The sequence below is a fragment of the Fistularia commersonii genome, chromosome 20, assembly GCF_037954325.1.
Source record: "Fistularia commersonii isolate RoL2024-O1a breed Wild chromosome 20, RoL_Fcom_v1.0, whole genome shotgun sequence".
Lineage (NCBI taxonomy): Eukaryota > Metazoa > Chordata > Actinopteri > Syngnathiformes > Fistulariidae > Fistularia > Fistularia commersonii.
This window is the reverse complement of record NC_141303.1, coordinates 10,577,450-10,594,601: the sequence shown is the minus strand read 5'-3', so window position 1 is coordinate 10,594,601 and position 17,152 is coordinate 10,577,450. Positions and strand designations below refer to the sequence as shown.

At 38.3% G+C, this 17,152-nt stretch overlaps 1 protein-coding gene across 1 annotated transcript; it reads right to left on the bottom strand.

Moving 5' to 3' along the window:
* Positions 1 to 11,715: 11,715 nt before the first annotated feature.
* On the bottom strand, positions 11,716 to 16,734 carry LOC147222908 (cysteine-rich venom protein-like). The gene is made up of 8 exons (XM_086167603.1): positions 16,607 to 16,734; positions 16,474 to 16,477; positions 16,265 to 16,365; positions 15,950 to 16,040; positions 15,096 to 15,238; positions 14,849 to 14,943; positions 14,006 to 14,088; positions 11,716 to 12,738 (listed from the first exon to the last, which is right to left on the bottom strand). The coding sequence occupies exons 1-8, from the start codon at positions 16,700 to 16,702 to the stop codon at positions 12,611 to 12,613; spliced, it is 741 nt and encodes a 246-aa protein (XP_086023729.1). The 5' UTR covers positions 16,703 to 16,734; the 3' UTR covers positions 11,716 to 12,610.
* Between the last annotated feature and the right edge of the window lie 418 nt (positions 16,735 to 17,152).

Genomic DNA, 17,152 nt, shown 5'->3' with positions numbered 1-17,152 from the left:
GGAGATACGTATGGGCCTGATTAGAAACAGAGGCCAGTTGTTGTAACAAACATGATACAGATTTTTTTCACCTTATTAATCTGAGCTGCAAAGCAATACGTCTTTTGTTTGATAGGTTGTAACATCATGCACGGCTCTACAGAAATATGCACAAGCTCTGGGGAATATCTGCTGTAATCCATTCAGATTTATGAGGTTAAATGAGTAAATGGAGCACAATTTCTTGAGTGAGTGCTGAAGCGGCATGGAAATGAGTCGGTGGCGATACTTTGAAGCCCTCTACGAAACTGGTTTCTTCAGAGATGTACACAGTTTGACTTTTGAGCATCACTGAAAGTTTTTAAAAGCTCAGAGTAAAGCCTCAGCTCTGTCCTTCCCGGGGAACTCAAATGTTCACCATACAGAGAAAATTTCCCTTTATCGTTTGGGGTATACTACTAAAGTCAGTAGTATAAAAGCGAAGGTAATTTGGATCATATACCCAATCAAAACACTCACAGGTGAATGGATGCCCTTCATCAAAAAAGGGCTTGCTTTGTGAGAAGGAAAAGACCAGAAATGGCATGAGAGTTTATTGGCTCTTATGCGATGGTAAGGTTCAGTTCTTGAGCCACTTGTACCTTCCAGTCTCAGGTACAGTATGTTTCCCTGCTTATCCTCTTTGGAAGGTTGAAAAGTTTTTTTTCGGCAGGTAGAAGAAGAGCGTTGAAGACAAGCCAATTGTTTAAGCGAGTGGTACCAGATCACCCATGGCCCAGGACACTTGCCAGCTGCTGGAGAACAATGAGTATCTTTCCAGGTATGGCAGCCTCAGAGAAGCCCCATGTTGCAACTGCCAAAGCTCCCCAGAGTTATTAGTTCTTTACAGATTAATAACCATGATCTTTAAAAACGCTTTATTTACACTATTTGAGTGGGAGGCCAATTGTGGTGATGATAAAATTGATACATCTATTCAGTCTGTGATGCTCAGGCTTATTCTGTTGGCCCTTAGACCCCAAGACTGCCCTTGACTTGAAGTGGAACTCTTTTCTTGAGCACATTTACTATCCCAACAGACACGATTCATCCCTAAAACCAAGTCAAGCTGCCCTTGATTCATTCCTCCTTGGAGACTCAGAGAGGGTCAGTTATTCAAAGCTTTGAGCTTTTGTATTCTTCTGTCAGGCCACGACAAGGCATTTGTGAGGATATCTCAAACATAAATATCGAGAGACATGGGTTGACATTCAACAAGCTCCAATTCCTCAAATACGAAATTGTTTTTTTGTATTTGTCTCAATACCCGAGGAGTCCAAACTGCTTTTACTTTGTTTTTCTTTGAAGAAAAAGGGGTTTCAAAAATATATGGGTGACAGAAGGTTAATGAGAAGATCTTCAGTCATATAAACTTCTCCAAGGCGAACAATGATCAACTTTTTTTACAGGGCAGATATACATGTTGAGAAAGAGAAATAACAAGGCAAGCGTTATACAAATTACAGCACTTTAATGAGCGCAGTGGAGCACTGACATGATCATCGTGTTTTTGTATTTTATGTCACTCGACAGCTGTCTTCCCAGGAAAAAAAACAGAAAATCAGCAGAAAGACTTTCAAGTTGAAAAGACAAAAGCTAATTTATTACTACATCTCATTCAAAAAGTCTGTTTTGGCAAAAATCAGAACTGGTCAGACCTTAGCAATTCCAGCAGATGTTTAATTAGATGTCAAGCTATAATATTGTGGTTATAAAACAGCTTCTTCAGAACATTGAGTCATGACAGCAAGGGTTATCAGAGAGATGTTTGCTCACATTTACCGTATTCCACTTTTCATATGGAGAAATATCCAGCCCCAGAAACACATTGAATTTGGACAATATTGCAATGTAATGAGAAGGTTATCACAATATCTCAAGTTGCACTCTTTGAATCTACAGGTGCAGTTTTGGTGTAAAAAGATAATAGGGTTAGGGAATAAAAGAAAAAGTATTGATGGAATATAGAGGAAACAACGCAGATTTATTTTTCTTAACACATGAAGGTATCTTGTGAAAAATGTGGATGAGACTGGCTATTTGAAAAGCAGCCAACTGTTTGTTTTTGAGGCACAAGCACTCTAGAATGTGTGTTTTAATTAATTTTACACATGTTTTAAAAGAGCTGAGATGAGTTCTAACCGTTCTTCAACCTCAACTTTGCAAAACTTTAACCAGCTGTTTTTGAAATAGCAAAAAACCCCTTACATCATTTGACAGTTTGATCGAATGGGAGGAAGATGTGAGGAATTCCCTTTATCATGAAATAGAGAAGCCTCTTGGGGTGATGTCTGTTCACTTTCAACATGGAATTATGATCATTGCTTTCTGAGGTATCTTCTTGCGAGTCACAGAGCAGACACGACCTTATTCCCAACCGCATTTTCTTGTAAGCTTCTTGTTCAAATGACAAGGCTAAAGGGTTAAATGCTACCCACGCAACAATGGCGGTGTGAACTGGAATGCACTGGATGATTGCAAATAGACCCTCTTCCTTTCTGTTCTAGCTACATACTCACCACACGCCCCTTAACATAAACCACTCCATACTTCCTGTGGTGGGACCAGAGGGGAACTTGGCCTGAAAAACTTTCTCAGAGGAAAATGTATGCAAATGGACAATCAGGATGCAAACGGCCAGTTACCAAGCACAAGCTTAAACTCACTGCATGTCTCAACTGCTGTATATATCCATATTCCCATAGCTTATAGTTTGCATGTTTTTGTTGTTGTTTTTTTTGTTTTTTTGTGTGTGTTGGGGGGAGGGCGTCTGCCATGATGTCAGAATCACAATATGAAACACAGTGATCCTGGTGGAAATTGTGTAATACAATCATTTGGAAGCACATTTACCCACTTTAACTGAAATTCTGTATTTACAGATCAGAGTCCATCACAGCTGCTCGATCCCTTCTGTGTGTTCATCTCTGTCAGCTGTGCTCCCTTTTGCTGAACACATTTCAGGACTGTAGCCGCTGTGTTACAGGGACCTTGGAGAGAACACCGTAGGATAAATAATCTTCAGCTATTTATTCGGACGTTTAGGGTTGACTGACAGACCATGGTGACACTCCGTTCTGCTGATGTGGTGTAGTGGGCCACACCATCTAAAACTGCTTATTCAGCTCTAGGCCAGCTGATGGCGCTAAGGAAATTGCAGCCTTAACAGAATTGATAGTGGGAGATTGTATACCGAAGTGCCCCTAGCATTGAGTTGAACAGCACAGCCAGACAGTACAGTTAACACAACTCAAATGAGCACAGGTTGGCCTGCAGGCGCTTTCCTTAGTTGGTAAAAAACCTACAGCAGGTTGTGGACCACAGGTCAAGGACCGGTGATTTTATGAGCGTTGGTCAACTAATGAGTGGTACTGCAGTCCGACTGCGCTGAATTTAGACAGAAATTGGCTTTCACATAGGTGGGACGACAAGCTTGCCTTGGATGTAGTCAAACCTAAGGTTTCAAAAATCTCAAACTTTGATAGGTGATAGGTCTGTGTAAATAGCAGACAAGACTTTGAGTAAGGAATATATTCCGAGACAAGGTCCTGACGACAGAAATAGCATTCTGTCGGTCACATGTTTAAGCTCCGTAACATGAACATTCTCTCCTCCCACAACTGCCATGTGCCTTAAAGACTTTGCACGCATCTGCAGATGCTGGTCAGCCGCAATGTTTGAAGATGGCTGAGAGCATTTGAATTTTCAACAGGTGTACAGAGGATTTAGTGCCTTGGTTGAAAGGTAGTGCAGATAGAGGAACATACTATACCAAGGATACGAACACTGTGGGACCACACCATATGCGCAAAACACGTTACTGAGAAATAGTAGCAATGCATTTTTTCCCCATGCATAGCAAGAAAGGACACAGAGATGGAGTTGTGGTTACTAAATCAAATCCTGAGTACTTAAAGATGACCAAAATTAAATATCCTCTTTGTTTTCTTGAGAAGAAGTATATACAGAAGTTGAGAATTAATCAAGTTCAAAGGAATGTACTTTAAGGTGATTAGATTACATAATTCTTTGATGACATTAGTTATTTCCTAAGTGTTATGCCTCCAAATATTTCTAGCCCATGCCCTCTGTTTACAGCAGCAGAGCAGCCTACGTAAGGAAGTATCTGTGTGTAACAGGACAGCTGTAAAGAGGTTGAGGAGGGAAGGGGTCTGTTTGGCTAATCTGTGGTGCCGTGGGACTTCTTTTATTTGCTCACCGAAAGAGATAAGACTTTGCTTTACTTTTTAGTTTCCTCAATTACAAAGATAAAACAAGAAAGTTTTGGTTTCAGGTCACTGCAAGTACTAAATGTATGATAACATTCCACTATATTCTAATTCTGACATTTTTCTCGATTTGAATGGCAGAGAATATGACAGAGAACACATTTAAAGCAGAGTTTACAGCTGCTGTTTTAGGGTCAGAGGATAGACTTTAACTCTTGATGTAATTTCCTTATCGCATTTTACATTTAAATGTCAAAGCCAAACTAATTACATTCAGAGCGAAGAAACAGCATAAATGTTGCATTCATGGACATCTGGTTTTTTTTGTTTGTTTGTTTCTTTCATATCCAAAAAAAAACAGGGAGGAATTGCTTTCATATGATTGTTGGATGACAGCCTTTGATACCAGCACTTCACCTTCCTCTGCAGCACATCCTGATGTCATGCTGCCATTTAACAGAGCCTCCCTGCACTGACATGTAATTTCTTTATCTAGTATAGGCTTCTTTAAATGACGACTAATTGAGTGCCTTGGCCGCACCCTTTCCTCATGCGGCTCCATGCAGCAATCAATCTGCCGCGTTATCACCATATCTTAATAAAAACTAAAATGATTGGACCACAACCCAGGACTTCCCATTGAAATGGGAACACCAAGCAGAAAGGGGGTGGGGAGATAAAAGCTACCAAAAAAAAAACATCCTGGCTCAAACAACATGGTGTTTCAATGCACAGGATGTAGAGAGATTGTAAGTCTAGGCTGATCAGTCAACAAAAAAACAGGAGGAAAAGATAGAAAATGATTTGTCACGCAAACATCAAGAAAATTAGGGGGCAAAAATGTTTTTGCATTTTATTAATGACTGCAGGGAATTTGAATATTCTAAAAAGCTGCTGAAAATAATAATAACATAATATTTTGACTCAGTTTGTTAACTGGTATGCATATGCTACAATTTAAACATTCCTTACATGGTAGTTAATGAATTAGGGGCCAACAACCTGAGGGCCGTACAGCTGGAGAGCAGAGGCCCATCATATAGAGCACCGCATGCTTTTTCTCTCCCCTAAAAACATTTCTCATGACAGGTTTATGCCGTCTTACATTTCTGGAGGACATGGTTATTTTCGACTGTAGCACGCCATGGTAGGATCATGCAACTGTATATGATAATATTTGCGTTTTTCCTGGAAGGTTGTGTGTGAGTGAATGCTTTGAGTATGGATTTCTTTGGAGTGTATGGTTTTAGAAAAGACATATTATAAATTCAGTCCTCCGAATGTTCAGTAATGATATGTATGTGGCCTTTTGAGTGCAGTATAAACACATCCAGAACCATGTATAAACCTACAATTATTTAAAAAATAGTTTACATCAAGGTCTAAATCATTTTAGGTTGCTACTCCAAACATAACTGTTGCAGATCATGTTACATCAAGCGCAAGAAAAGAAAATGCACGCACATTGCTTCCTAGTTAGGGATGGTGGCTGGATCAAAATAAAATCAACTGAGTAGAGTTTTGAAAAATCTGCACACCAAATGTGCTCCAAAAAGAAAAGATGATTTATTTTACATATAACAAAACAAGTTATTCTCGAATGCGTGACGTTTCAAGCAAATATTAGGCTCTTCGTCGAATGCTTACCATAGATATGTGTTGTGTCTACACATATCTCCGGTAAGCATTGCTCGAAACGTCAAGCATGCAAGATTTTTTTTTCTGTAAATCATATTTTCTTTTTGAAGCATTTTTGGTGTGCACATGTTTTCAAAACTGCTAGCTCATGTTACAACCACCATCCCTGCATGAGAATTATGGAAAAATATCTATTTGTAGTTGTCTTCTCATATTTAGTAATTTTTCACATTTCCCAATTCGTAGTTAGTCCTTAAAACAGAAGGATACAAACAAGAATGAATGAGAATTTATTTTTAAATGCCAAGTTAGATGTCCAATAGGACACATTATATCAGTGAACATTCAAACTGTATGAGCCTAAAATACCATATATTGATCTTCCTCTTCTCCTTTCGGCTTTTCCCATCAGGGGTCACCACAGCAAATTAATTGTATGTAATGCCATCTGGGGACTAATTGAGCAAATGGCCATCAATTTTTAACCAAGCAATTAACATTTCAGAAACCTCAGTAAACATCTTTCTAGGAAGACCCACACTTTAAGGTTGTCTTCATAAATTCTGTACCTGACCGGTAAGACCACAGCTGGAATAATGAACCACAAGTGAGTGACCCTTGCATGACCAGGCCATTCTTGACTGTAGCTTATGGATTTGGTTCCTGCATCTGGCTGACACTGCTAATGACTAACAGACTTACCAGGATGAGAGAAAGGAATGTTGGGCCTTTCTTGTGTGTGAATGTCAAGCCTAGCAAACATCTGTGTATGATTACTGTGGCAGTAGCGATAAGCAGATGTTAAGACCCATTGGGCTTATTTATTATTTGGGGTGAAAGTAGCCGATGAAGTGCAGTGAGAGCAACGCTCCAGAGACACTCTTTTGTTGAATATTTGTAAGGTCATTAGGCCTTTCTCCTGGTATGAGATATACATTTCATGACTTTTCCCAGACATCTATTTTGAGGAATTGCATGGGGAAATAAATCTTCAGAGGTATACAATTTTCAGGATGGCATAAATGTTTTGACAACACACATATGCTACTCTAGAATATTAGAAAAAACTGTTTGCACAGAATTGGTTCACACTTCCAACATGACAAGACACTAAGCCTTAAATAGAATAGAATACAATACAATAGAATAGAATAGAATAGAACCGCCTCATGGTAGGGAAAGTTCAATTTGCGCTGCAGAAAGTGGACAGTGCAGTTGAGATAGTAGATACATCTTATAAGTTAAAAACAATAGTTTACATGAGTTTACTATTACAAGTAGTGGGCCATATGAAAGAAGACAATGGTATTTTTGAACAAATGCTGTTAATGTTGGGATCCAGGGTCATGTGTCTGTGTGCAGCACCGTCTTTCACCGGTGAGGCTGATTGAACAAGAGGCCTCGTCAGGCTGAGCTTAAGAGGAGCTCACTGCCAGTCCTTTGGAGCCAGATTGTTGTCTTGAGTGGGTACCGCCACATGGACTCCTCTCCTGGAATCCTGTTGTCCCTCCCTGGCGGACCAAACTCTCCACCATGCCATTCATCCCCAAAGTAAGATCCGTTTTCGTTCCCGAGTCCTGAATTTGCCGCCCGTCCATGACCGGCCTAATTCCCTTGTTGGTGTATCCTATCTGCCTGTCCCTTACCAGGCTTCCTAGTTCCAGAGGGTCGAAGCCTCTCCATCGCCCTCTTCCAGAGGGTCCTGCACAGCCCTCCATCCATCCCCCTTGTAAAATAAAACCCCTTAAAACACTTTACTCCATTCGGTACAATAGTATATGGCAATCCAATGCAAGTGTCCTCCCAAACTTTCTAATTTTACAAACCATATGTTCAAAGCCAATTTTCAGACATATCGCTAAATACAATGCAGTCCACAACCACCCACTCACTAAAGCCTTGATAATAACCATGTAATGAGTGAGTGATATCTTCAATACATCCCCAAGACACTCAGAATTGTTTGGATTTTCTTTTTTTTTTTAGATTAGTAGGTTTTCAACAATTCTCATGAAACATAATTACCTTGAAATACAGTTGATGATGTGATATCATTTAGTTTGTAACTTGAAATCCCTAGCAAATTATGTAACACGACAAACAGTCTAAATATCATCAAAATATCAATGGACTAATAATGATTGAATACAGTTTTTTTTTCTCAATACCTGTCCATCAACCAATGTCAAATGATATATTGGATTACATTTCAATTAAATTCTGATGCTGCTAACATTAAATATATCAGTTTATACCATCCATTAGAATATAACCAATCCAATCAATATGATCTACAGGGAAACAATGTGACAGATAAAAATGCATCATTGTTGCTTGCTAATATCAAAATGATATACTGCCACATTACACTTATTAGTCATTAGACATAACACATATTTACAATGAAAATGTTTATTGACTGGACTGCATTTTAACATGTATAGATGTATGGTAACTGGATACAGCTTCAAAACTGTTAGAAACTCTATCAAATGAGTTTTTGGTTTTCAAATTCTGGAATCTAATCTCATCGCGTGTGTGTGTGTATATATATGTATATGTGTGTGTGTGTGTGTGTGTGTGTGTGTGTGTGTGTGTGTGTGTGTGTGTGTGTGTGTGTGTGTGTGTGTGTGTGTGTGTGTGTGTGAATGTTTTGCCATACATTGTGTTTGGGATACGCCTGCACCACTTTAAGTATTTCCTCTGCATTAGTTGGGACCCCTCTCAAAATGTTTGTTTTATGTACATTTGCTGGAGGCCTTTTTTGGAGAGAATAGCCGTCAAAGAGGGCAGCAACTTACAGAAAAAACAACTCTAATTGGTGATGTGAAAGAAAGAGGCCACAGGTTGAACTTTTAACCATTATGCTTCCCCATAAAACAACAGTTGTAGTGACGCTATGGAGGACTTTTGGGAGCACTTGGCACAAAACAACCCCATACTGCTCTTCCAGCGCATAGATTATGACATTCCACAGGAAAATATGGAAGTATGTGGCTCCTATAGAATTCGCAACCATACACAGATTAGAAGTACAGTTTTCGCTATGCAGGGATTCTTTGGGAACTTTAGCGGTAAAAGCGATCCGTTACAGCTTAGACATATCACTGAGCACTTCTGTTGTCAGTAGGCTTTGCTTGTGTGATGAAAGCCTGTTTGCAAGATTGTTGTATGGCATCAGAAAGCACTCAGTGAAGGGAAGGAAGCTGTGCAGCCATCACCCTCTTCTTTCATCACAGGCATGTTAGAATATATCTATAACACTCACGCAGGTAATGCAGCATGCATTAGGACAAAGTTCCAACATGGACATGTTCAAAATTATAAACATTGAAAGAAAAATATGAAAGAGACTGTGAACACTGTGGTTGTAGGTTTCTTTGTTTATGGATCATAAAAAATGCATATCAGGTGATCATAACTTTGTATCTCATAGTGGGGACTCAGTTGTTGTTAATTTAATATAAGCATCTGAAGTAGAAGATGACTAACTTCCTTGTTCTGGAACCAGCACTGTCAGACAATAAACTTCAGAAAATTAAGGAGGGGAAATCCTAATTACGTTCTAATCTCAATTCATTTACTGCATGTTGCAGCTACATCACATTTAGGATAAAATGAAGACTTAGACTCATACATTGGGACAAGAAACTGAGGAAACAACATTTAGTTTCATGCTTTAAACTTTGATAACTTTGTGAAAGTGAACTGCATACTTTGTATATTAAAAAAAAGTCAGCAATGTTGATCATTTAATGAAAACAACTAGAAATATCCTCTTCAATCTTGTTTGTCCATCACACATTGTGTGCTGCATCAAGATAAGAATACAGGAGCAATATGTTTGACCACTCCCCATTTCATGACCATTTGTTGCCATCCTCAAACACATGGAGTACTCGAATAAATTAGCTCAGCACAAAGTTTTCCTGGATTCACACAATGCAAGAGCCAAACCCATAATGATTGTAGAAAATATAATATGATTTGGGTAAATGGCTATGCAATTATTATTATTTTGGGAAAAGACCAAGAATGCTAAAAACAGTAAAATGACAATAAAAACAAGCACTAATAAGGATGTTTTAACTCTTATTGGCTCCTTCAGACCTGTGCTGTTTAGTTTCACCCATATTTCCCTGTCTTAATGAACTCCATTGCTTGATAAGGAGCTGACCATTAAATGTAAAGTTTCATGAAAATGCATTTTGCATGGCACAAAAACTCCATGCTACAATCCTAAGTGAGAAATGCTGCATCTAGTGTGAATACACATGTAGTTATCTTTAGCACAACTAGCTGTATCACAAACATAGCACTCTGACTCATGATTTGAGCTATGGAAACTGTATATATGTATGCGATGGCTACTTTGGCTAGATAATACAGTTTTATACATTAACTTGTCAGAATATTCAGAATATTGTTAAATCTTCATTCTTCACTGCTATTTGAATTGAGAGTCAAATAAAGACAATGAATGGAATAGTAAAGGATTCGCGTATAACTTCAAAAACTCGCCTTCGAATAAGAACACAATCATTTTATTGAAAACATGGTGACATAACACCATTCAGAGCACATGATACCACATAATGTGTTGTAGCTGATGAACAAGCAGCCAAGACTTCTCTCTTGAAGCTGGCTGGTTGAGATAAAACTCACATTATTGACCTTCCCATAGGCTACTTTGGTTAGTGTTATAAGCCACCTCTGAATTTAACAGCTCATAAAGTTCTCATTTGACAGTTTGTTTTGATTTACAGTAATTATTAAATTGTTTTATTTAGAGAAAAAATATGACTGTAGAATAAGGCAAAACAAGCAACAATATGAAATATCTGACTTTTGCAAGTTTAACACATTCTCGGTACACACAGTAAAAGCCTCACAGACAAACATAAACATGATAATCACTCAAAAGGCCGGTTGAAATGTAGCTCCAGTATAATTTCCACAAGGAACAAGGTCCCGCATCCTGTTTCTTATCTGAGGGGATGACGATGTAGGGAGATAACGGCGCAGACTACATGAGCATGTCTTCAGTCTGCACGGGCTGATGTAACTATCTGTTTTGTTTTTTTTTACAGTAAAAATGTGCCTCTGTCTTTCTGCCTAATCGCTTCCGTTTTTTCTTTGTCTGTTGTGTTTTTAACACTCTTGACCCCTTCTGGTCTAATTCCATTTGTGCAGCAGAAAATAGAGGAAATTTTCCATTTCAATTAATTACTTCAACGCAAAATGTGGGTCCAAGTTAACAAGATTTATTTGATTGGATAACAGAAAGCATTTTAATGGACCATTTTAATAGACCAATAAACTAGACCAAGTAGAAGCAAGTAGAAGAAAAAAGAATTAAAAAAAGAGAGCACAAAACTATGGAAGCATCATTTTCTAGAACTATTGATTTGTTCTGAAACTAGTCTTTGTTAGAGGGTTATATTACACAGTACTACTCAGGAAGACAAACGGTACACCGACTCAGGAAGATATTCTGGCCTTGGGACCAACTGTTGAGGCTGTTGAGATTGATAAGCCCCACAGGATGACATGGCTGAGTTTGTCAGGCTCCACCAAGCTGGATGGGAGGAGCTCTGCTATCACTGGCAAGCAGTACTGGCTGGAAGAAAACCTGTCTCGATGGCTTTTGAAGACCATTGTCTGCTAAATTCTTCTCTCATCAGTTACCTGGTTTGACCTTGTTGGATTTGCATGAACAGAGAAGAAAAAAGAGGCTGCGTTTGATATTTCTTGAACAATCATGATTATAAGACGTGTAAAGCTGTTTTTGCATGCGTACCAAATTAATGAAATTCAGCACACTTGCTTGTTCAGATTACAAGCACTTTATTATCTCATGCACAGGAAGATAATTCTAACACACTGGCAGTTAAAATAATATTAACAGCAATAAACAGCAAGAGGAAATCTTAATCATGATCTGGGCAAATAATTGTATTGGCTATAATTAAAACAAACTCGACTGGAAAAGCAAGGTAAAATCATATGTAAATAATCACTTATCAGTCTCCTATAATATATTTGTGTTTCTCAATTGCAGATTTAGATAAAAAAATAGCCTTCTTTGAACAAAGTAACCAACTTAGCTTGGCATACATAATCATTTTTAGTTTTGGGACATTAATTTGCCAATAAAACTTATATTTTTCTCCACATAAAATCTAATGAGTCATATTGAACTAGTGTGCTGTTCCTTGAGGGAAGGCAATTTTTAAGGCAAGTGATATCACAGCAGCCTTTCATCCTCACCCACCACCCACGGCCAGCAGGTGTCAGCTCAAACGGTGGCTCTTGCTACACTCAAGTTTGGGTGAAAGACTGTTTTCCGGGCAACATCTGCCAAATCCAGCCTCTTAAAGGGTATCCTTCCTCTAAGCGACTTTATATCTTACATACTGTATTGTCAAAGTGCTGGCCTCTCTGCAGGTTGTATTGACTAGAGTACAGCGTGCCAAAATAAATTTCCTCTTTAATCTTGGCTGATTAGTTGACAGGTCAAACAACTGGAAAGATAACAGCAGAAGGAAGCACTTCTTTATTTCCTAACTGCACAAAGGGTTAGGTTTGTAGGTGATTGTTTATGATATGGTTATGTATATGTTTGGGAAATGCACAGCATGGATACAGAGCTTAATAATCAGTTTGTTTTTTGTTCTTTGCGTGATTGTTTTTATTTTAAATCTGTAGTCTGACTCTGAGCTCCTTTAGATAATCTCAGAGGTGCACTTGCAGGAGGCCGGACACCAGGAAGCCACGTCCTTGTTGTTGCATCCCCACTGTTCCTTCAGCTGGGGGCAGTTATTGTACTGATCAGTGTAGGGACACGGGTTGGCTAAGAAACAAAAAGATGGAGGTTTCAGATAAAAGCAAATTAAGAAACCTGTTCATTCACCATAATTTCATTGCATACCTTGAATGAATTTCAGCTCCTACAAAGGTTTTATTTGAAATAATTCTGGCTCAGTTGTTAACTTACTCTTCAACTGAAACAACAAACCTAATTGTGGGCAGCTATTAAATTCAGCCAAGTGTTTTCACAATTAAGTTGTTATTTGAGTCTTGCTTATCATAAAAAAAAATACCACTTTGTTATTTACATATGACCTATTGCACTCTGTTAACAGTAGAATCTTTGAGTGCTAGGACTTTTTTCCAAGGTAAAATAAAACATCTAGGTACATCACATTAAGCCTAGAGGAAAGAACACATAGAGTTATGTTTCAGGGGGGTGTATTGATTTCAACTGCGAAAAAGTGGGTGACAGAGTATATGCACCAGAATAACTTTGCCCTGTCTTTCTAGCCAAGTTACATATATTCTTCTTGTCTCACATGATGTCCTTTATATAAGAGTCTTGCTCTTCCATTCCTTCCCAGATGGTTTTAAGGGAGGCCTGTCTCTTGGTTCAAAAACAATTCTTTCAAGTGAAAGGAATAATCCCCATCTATCCATCCGTTATCTACTGCTTTCCTGCACTTGGGGTCACAGGGAAGCCAGAGCCTATCGCAGCTGTCAAACAAATCTTAGCAATTTTTCAAATTTTATTCCAATTGATCAACTGCATATTTTTTGATTGTGAGATGAAACTGGAGAAAGTCCCATGCAGACACGACGGAGAACATCCAAACTCAACATAGAAAGGCTCCCTGTACATAAATTTTTGTCAGGGGACAAAGCCTTTCTTTAGCAATTGATTAACACTAGAGGGAAGCTAATATCAAAAATATTAAGAGCTAGATGCAAAAAACATTGTAAACTCATCTGTTAAAATCCTATTAATTAGCTGATTAAAGTACAAATATAGAAAAAACAGACTTAAATGCAATGTTTTTGTATTCTATGTTAATGTATGATTTTAAGTTTGAAACATGGCAACTCTTCTGATAGACACTTGACTAACTATTTTAATCTGATGTGTCACCTGGGCCCCTACAATGTTACCCATGGTCTGCAACATTGATTTATTCTTTTCGCCTGTTTACCACAACTTTATTTTAGTAATATTAGCACTGTCCATGTTGCAGAAGCTCAGTGATATTCCTTTAAATAATAAAAGATTTTACTGGAAACCTTCCTCCAGCACTGTTTCTGATACTTACTGCACAGTTTGTTCTCGCAGGCATTGGGGCAGTCACCACAGGAGGGTCCGGATGTGTAAGGGCGGGCGTACTGGTAGTTTCCACTAAAATATAGGCCAGGGCATCAAATATTAATTGAACAAAGACTCAAACTGGCTTTTAGCCCAAACAGAAACACTCTGGATAACAAAGCATAAATGACTAATTGGTATTCTAAGAATTACTTGCATTGCAGTAACCCATGAATACAATTTTGTGAGAAAAACATTTATGTATTTTATAATCATTTATAATTTATTACTCATATAACATCAAATTTTCCAAAATATACTTTATCATCTAATCATACAGGCCTAGAGATCAGTCAGGATCAGATTATTCCTCTATAAAGTGGGTGAAAGTCTGGGTAGCCATCCCTGGAGTCTACAATGTCAACAGTATTTTTCATACTTAATATGAAAATATTTGTATGTTATTTCTTACACAGTTGGGGTTGAATCTACAGTGTGATTTCTGAGTCATGCCAGTTTGTCAAAACTCAGTGCTAGCAAGGAATTGTGATGATGTGTTTTAGAGAAAAGATTTACACCACTTGGGTGTGAAGAGAAACACCCAGTCAGGAGTGCATCATGTTGTGACCTGTCTTTGCAGACACTGTTGTAATGTTTGAAAATCCAGCAATGTCAAGAGGCAGCATCCGATGCAGGATGTACTGCCTGTTGAATTGTACTGGATAGACATTTGACCTTTTGCGTCTAAAATGGCTCATAATTTCAGTATTTTTAATATGATTATTTTCACAATGCAAAACTTGAGAGGGAAAGTTGAAATTTCATGCACAAAGTGAAAAATTTTTGAGCTTACGGTGGGCAGTAGTGGCAGACATAGAAGTACTTGTACTTGGAGTTGGGACAGTAAGCCATGGCACAGCCGATCTGGTTGGACCTGTACCATACAAGCTGAACAGGAGCAAGACGACAGAGTTGAAATCATAGCTGGTATCAAATTCAATACTGTTTTTATACCCAATTTCATTATTACTTTCTTGTTTACCTTTTTTGCATTGAAGAAGAAGTCATTAGTACTACAGTGTTCTGAAGTAAAACTATACCTGTGTGAAATGTCCAACCACTCCTCCATTGACTGAACCCACTCCATAGCGCCAGTCCTTCACCTCGTCATACCAGGACTGAATAGCGTTGCTCCAAGTATTCTGGAAGCTAGACATGTAAAGATTCTCGCCACAGTCACTCGCTGTAGTAAAATACAAGGAGAAACCAAGACCTGAGTTTAGATTCTGTACAGCACTGTATCCTCATGAAAAATAGCAAATTGAGTTGAATCCCTCATACCACTACCTCTCACCCCTCAGGATATATGACCACTTCCTCAAATAGATAAAATCTGTCCTTTTCTCCTTATTCTATAAAGAAAATAATCATATTTGAAGGATGCATAAAATTCGATTTTTGTGGCCCACATTTTCTGTAAAAAAAGGGTTTAGAATGATGAAGGCTCAAGTTATATTAAATACCAAGTTATTTGGGTTATGCATCTTTGATATGACAAAGGCTTCTATGGGAAGTACAACTGGTCAATTCATGCTCAATGGAGAGTTACCGTAATCGTTTTCTTCTCTAACATTTCCCTTCCTACCTTTGCATTTAACTGATATGTTTGATGCATTTTTATTAGTCTTCTTCTCCTTTCGTCTTTTCCCTTCAGGGGTCGCCAGCTTCTCCATCCAACCCTATTCTCTGTATCCTCCACTCTCACACCAACTACCATCATATCCTCAGTCTGTACATAGTTAAATAATAGAAATCATTTTTTTGTTAAGTTCATCCTCACCAGACTATGCTCATGGGAAGAAAAAAAAAGATGAAATCTGTAAAACAAAATGGATTATCTGCCTGCATTTCCACTGTTTTAGTTGTGAGAAGACAGAGAAAAAGTCAAACTAACTGCTGATCTTCCTGGAGCTGGGTGGGCTGTGGTTCATGGAGCAGGTGTTGGCCCACCTCTGAGCATTGGCTGCCGCCTCTCTGTTCCAGCTCTGCAGGGACCAGAGGATAGAATGTCTGTTAGATCAGCTCATGTAAATCATATTATACACCATATAATTTGTGCACTGGAAGATAATCTATCTTATTGATATGTTGCGTGACAATGCATGTGAATTACAAATTATGGAATAATGAAGAAAATTGATGCCTAGAACTAAAGCTTTCACCGATGCCCAATGATGTCAGTGATCCTCATCTTTAAGAGGAATTTTACCATTTTTAACATGTTGCTGGCAGTTGGTCGAACAGAGCTCCTCAGGGTATTATGCTTGTTCACGATCTCGCTTTGATCAGCAAATGAAGCCAGGATGCTTTCTAAAAAAAGACAAAAAGCAGTTAAGTAAATTAATTAATAACTAAAGACATGATCATGATTGAAGTTCATATGGGCCTAGTGAAAATGACAGATATTTGCAAACTCACCATCCTGGTGAGTTCAGAATGGTTCAATGATCAGAATGGAGAGAGGAAGCAAAATGCAATTATGAAGACATTTGTAAGATATGAATCATAAATATGTCACTTTTGGTCCACAGAGACATTTCATTCTACTTACTTCCTTTGGTTCGGCATCCTCAGCAAAAATGGTGGGCACCTGTAAGGCAGCAAAGATGCCAAAGGCACAAAGGACGGTTAAATTGTATTTAGCCATACTTTTAACCTGGGAATGTAAAGCCCCGAGTCCCACTGGCTAGAACTTATATATGCGGGACCACATGGCCACGTGAGATTAACATACTGTCGAATCTCAAGGTCACTCCAGATTTTCAAAGAGCAACCGCTACAAAGATAGCATTTTGCTCCTTTTGCACTTGCGAAATGTTCTTGATAATCTATGGAAGGTCGTAGTTCCATGTTAATAGAAAAGGGGACGAAGCATGCCATTTTTTCATTTATTTGTTGAGGAAAATACTTCACTCTTAAAAATTAAGCTTTCTTGGCTTTCAGAAGAGGATGGCAATCAGATTTGAGTGGCGGGGTTCTAAGTCTATTAAAAGAATAGAATTTTAAGTCTTCACACAGTCTGATCTAACTGACACAGAAATGTAAGATGTAAGTTTCATGGCTTATGCCAAAAAACATTTTGGAAGTCCTTAGAAAA

What these genes read in the sequence shown, in the direction of transcription:
- LOC147222908 (XM_086167603.1), bottom strand. Translation starts at nt 16,702, where the DNA reads ATGGCTAAATACAATTTAACCGTCCTTTGTGCCTTTGGCATCTTTGCT. An exon ending in CAGCTCCAGGAAGATCAGCA is followed by an intron (nt 15,239 to 15,949) that starts GTTAGTTTGACT and finishes ATTTTACTACAG; the next exon opens with CGAGTGACTGTGGCGAGAAT. An exon ending in TGGTTGGACATTTCACACAG is followed by an intron (nt 14,944 to 15,095) that starts GTATAGTTTTAC and finishes GCTCCTGTTCAG; the next exon opens with CTTGTATGGTACAGGTCCAA.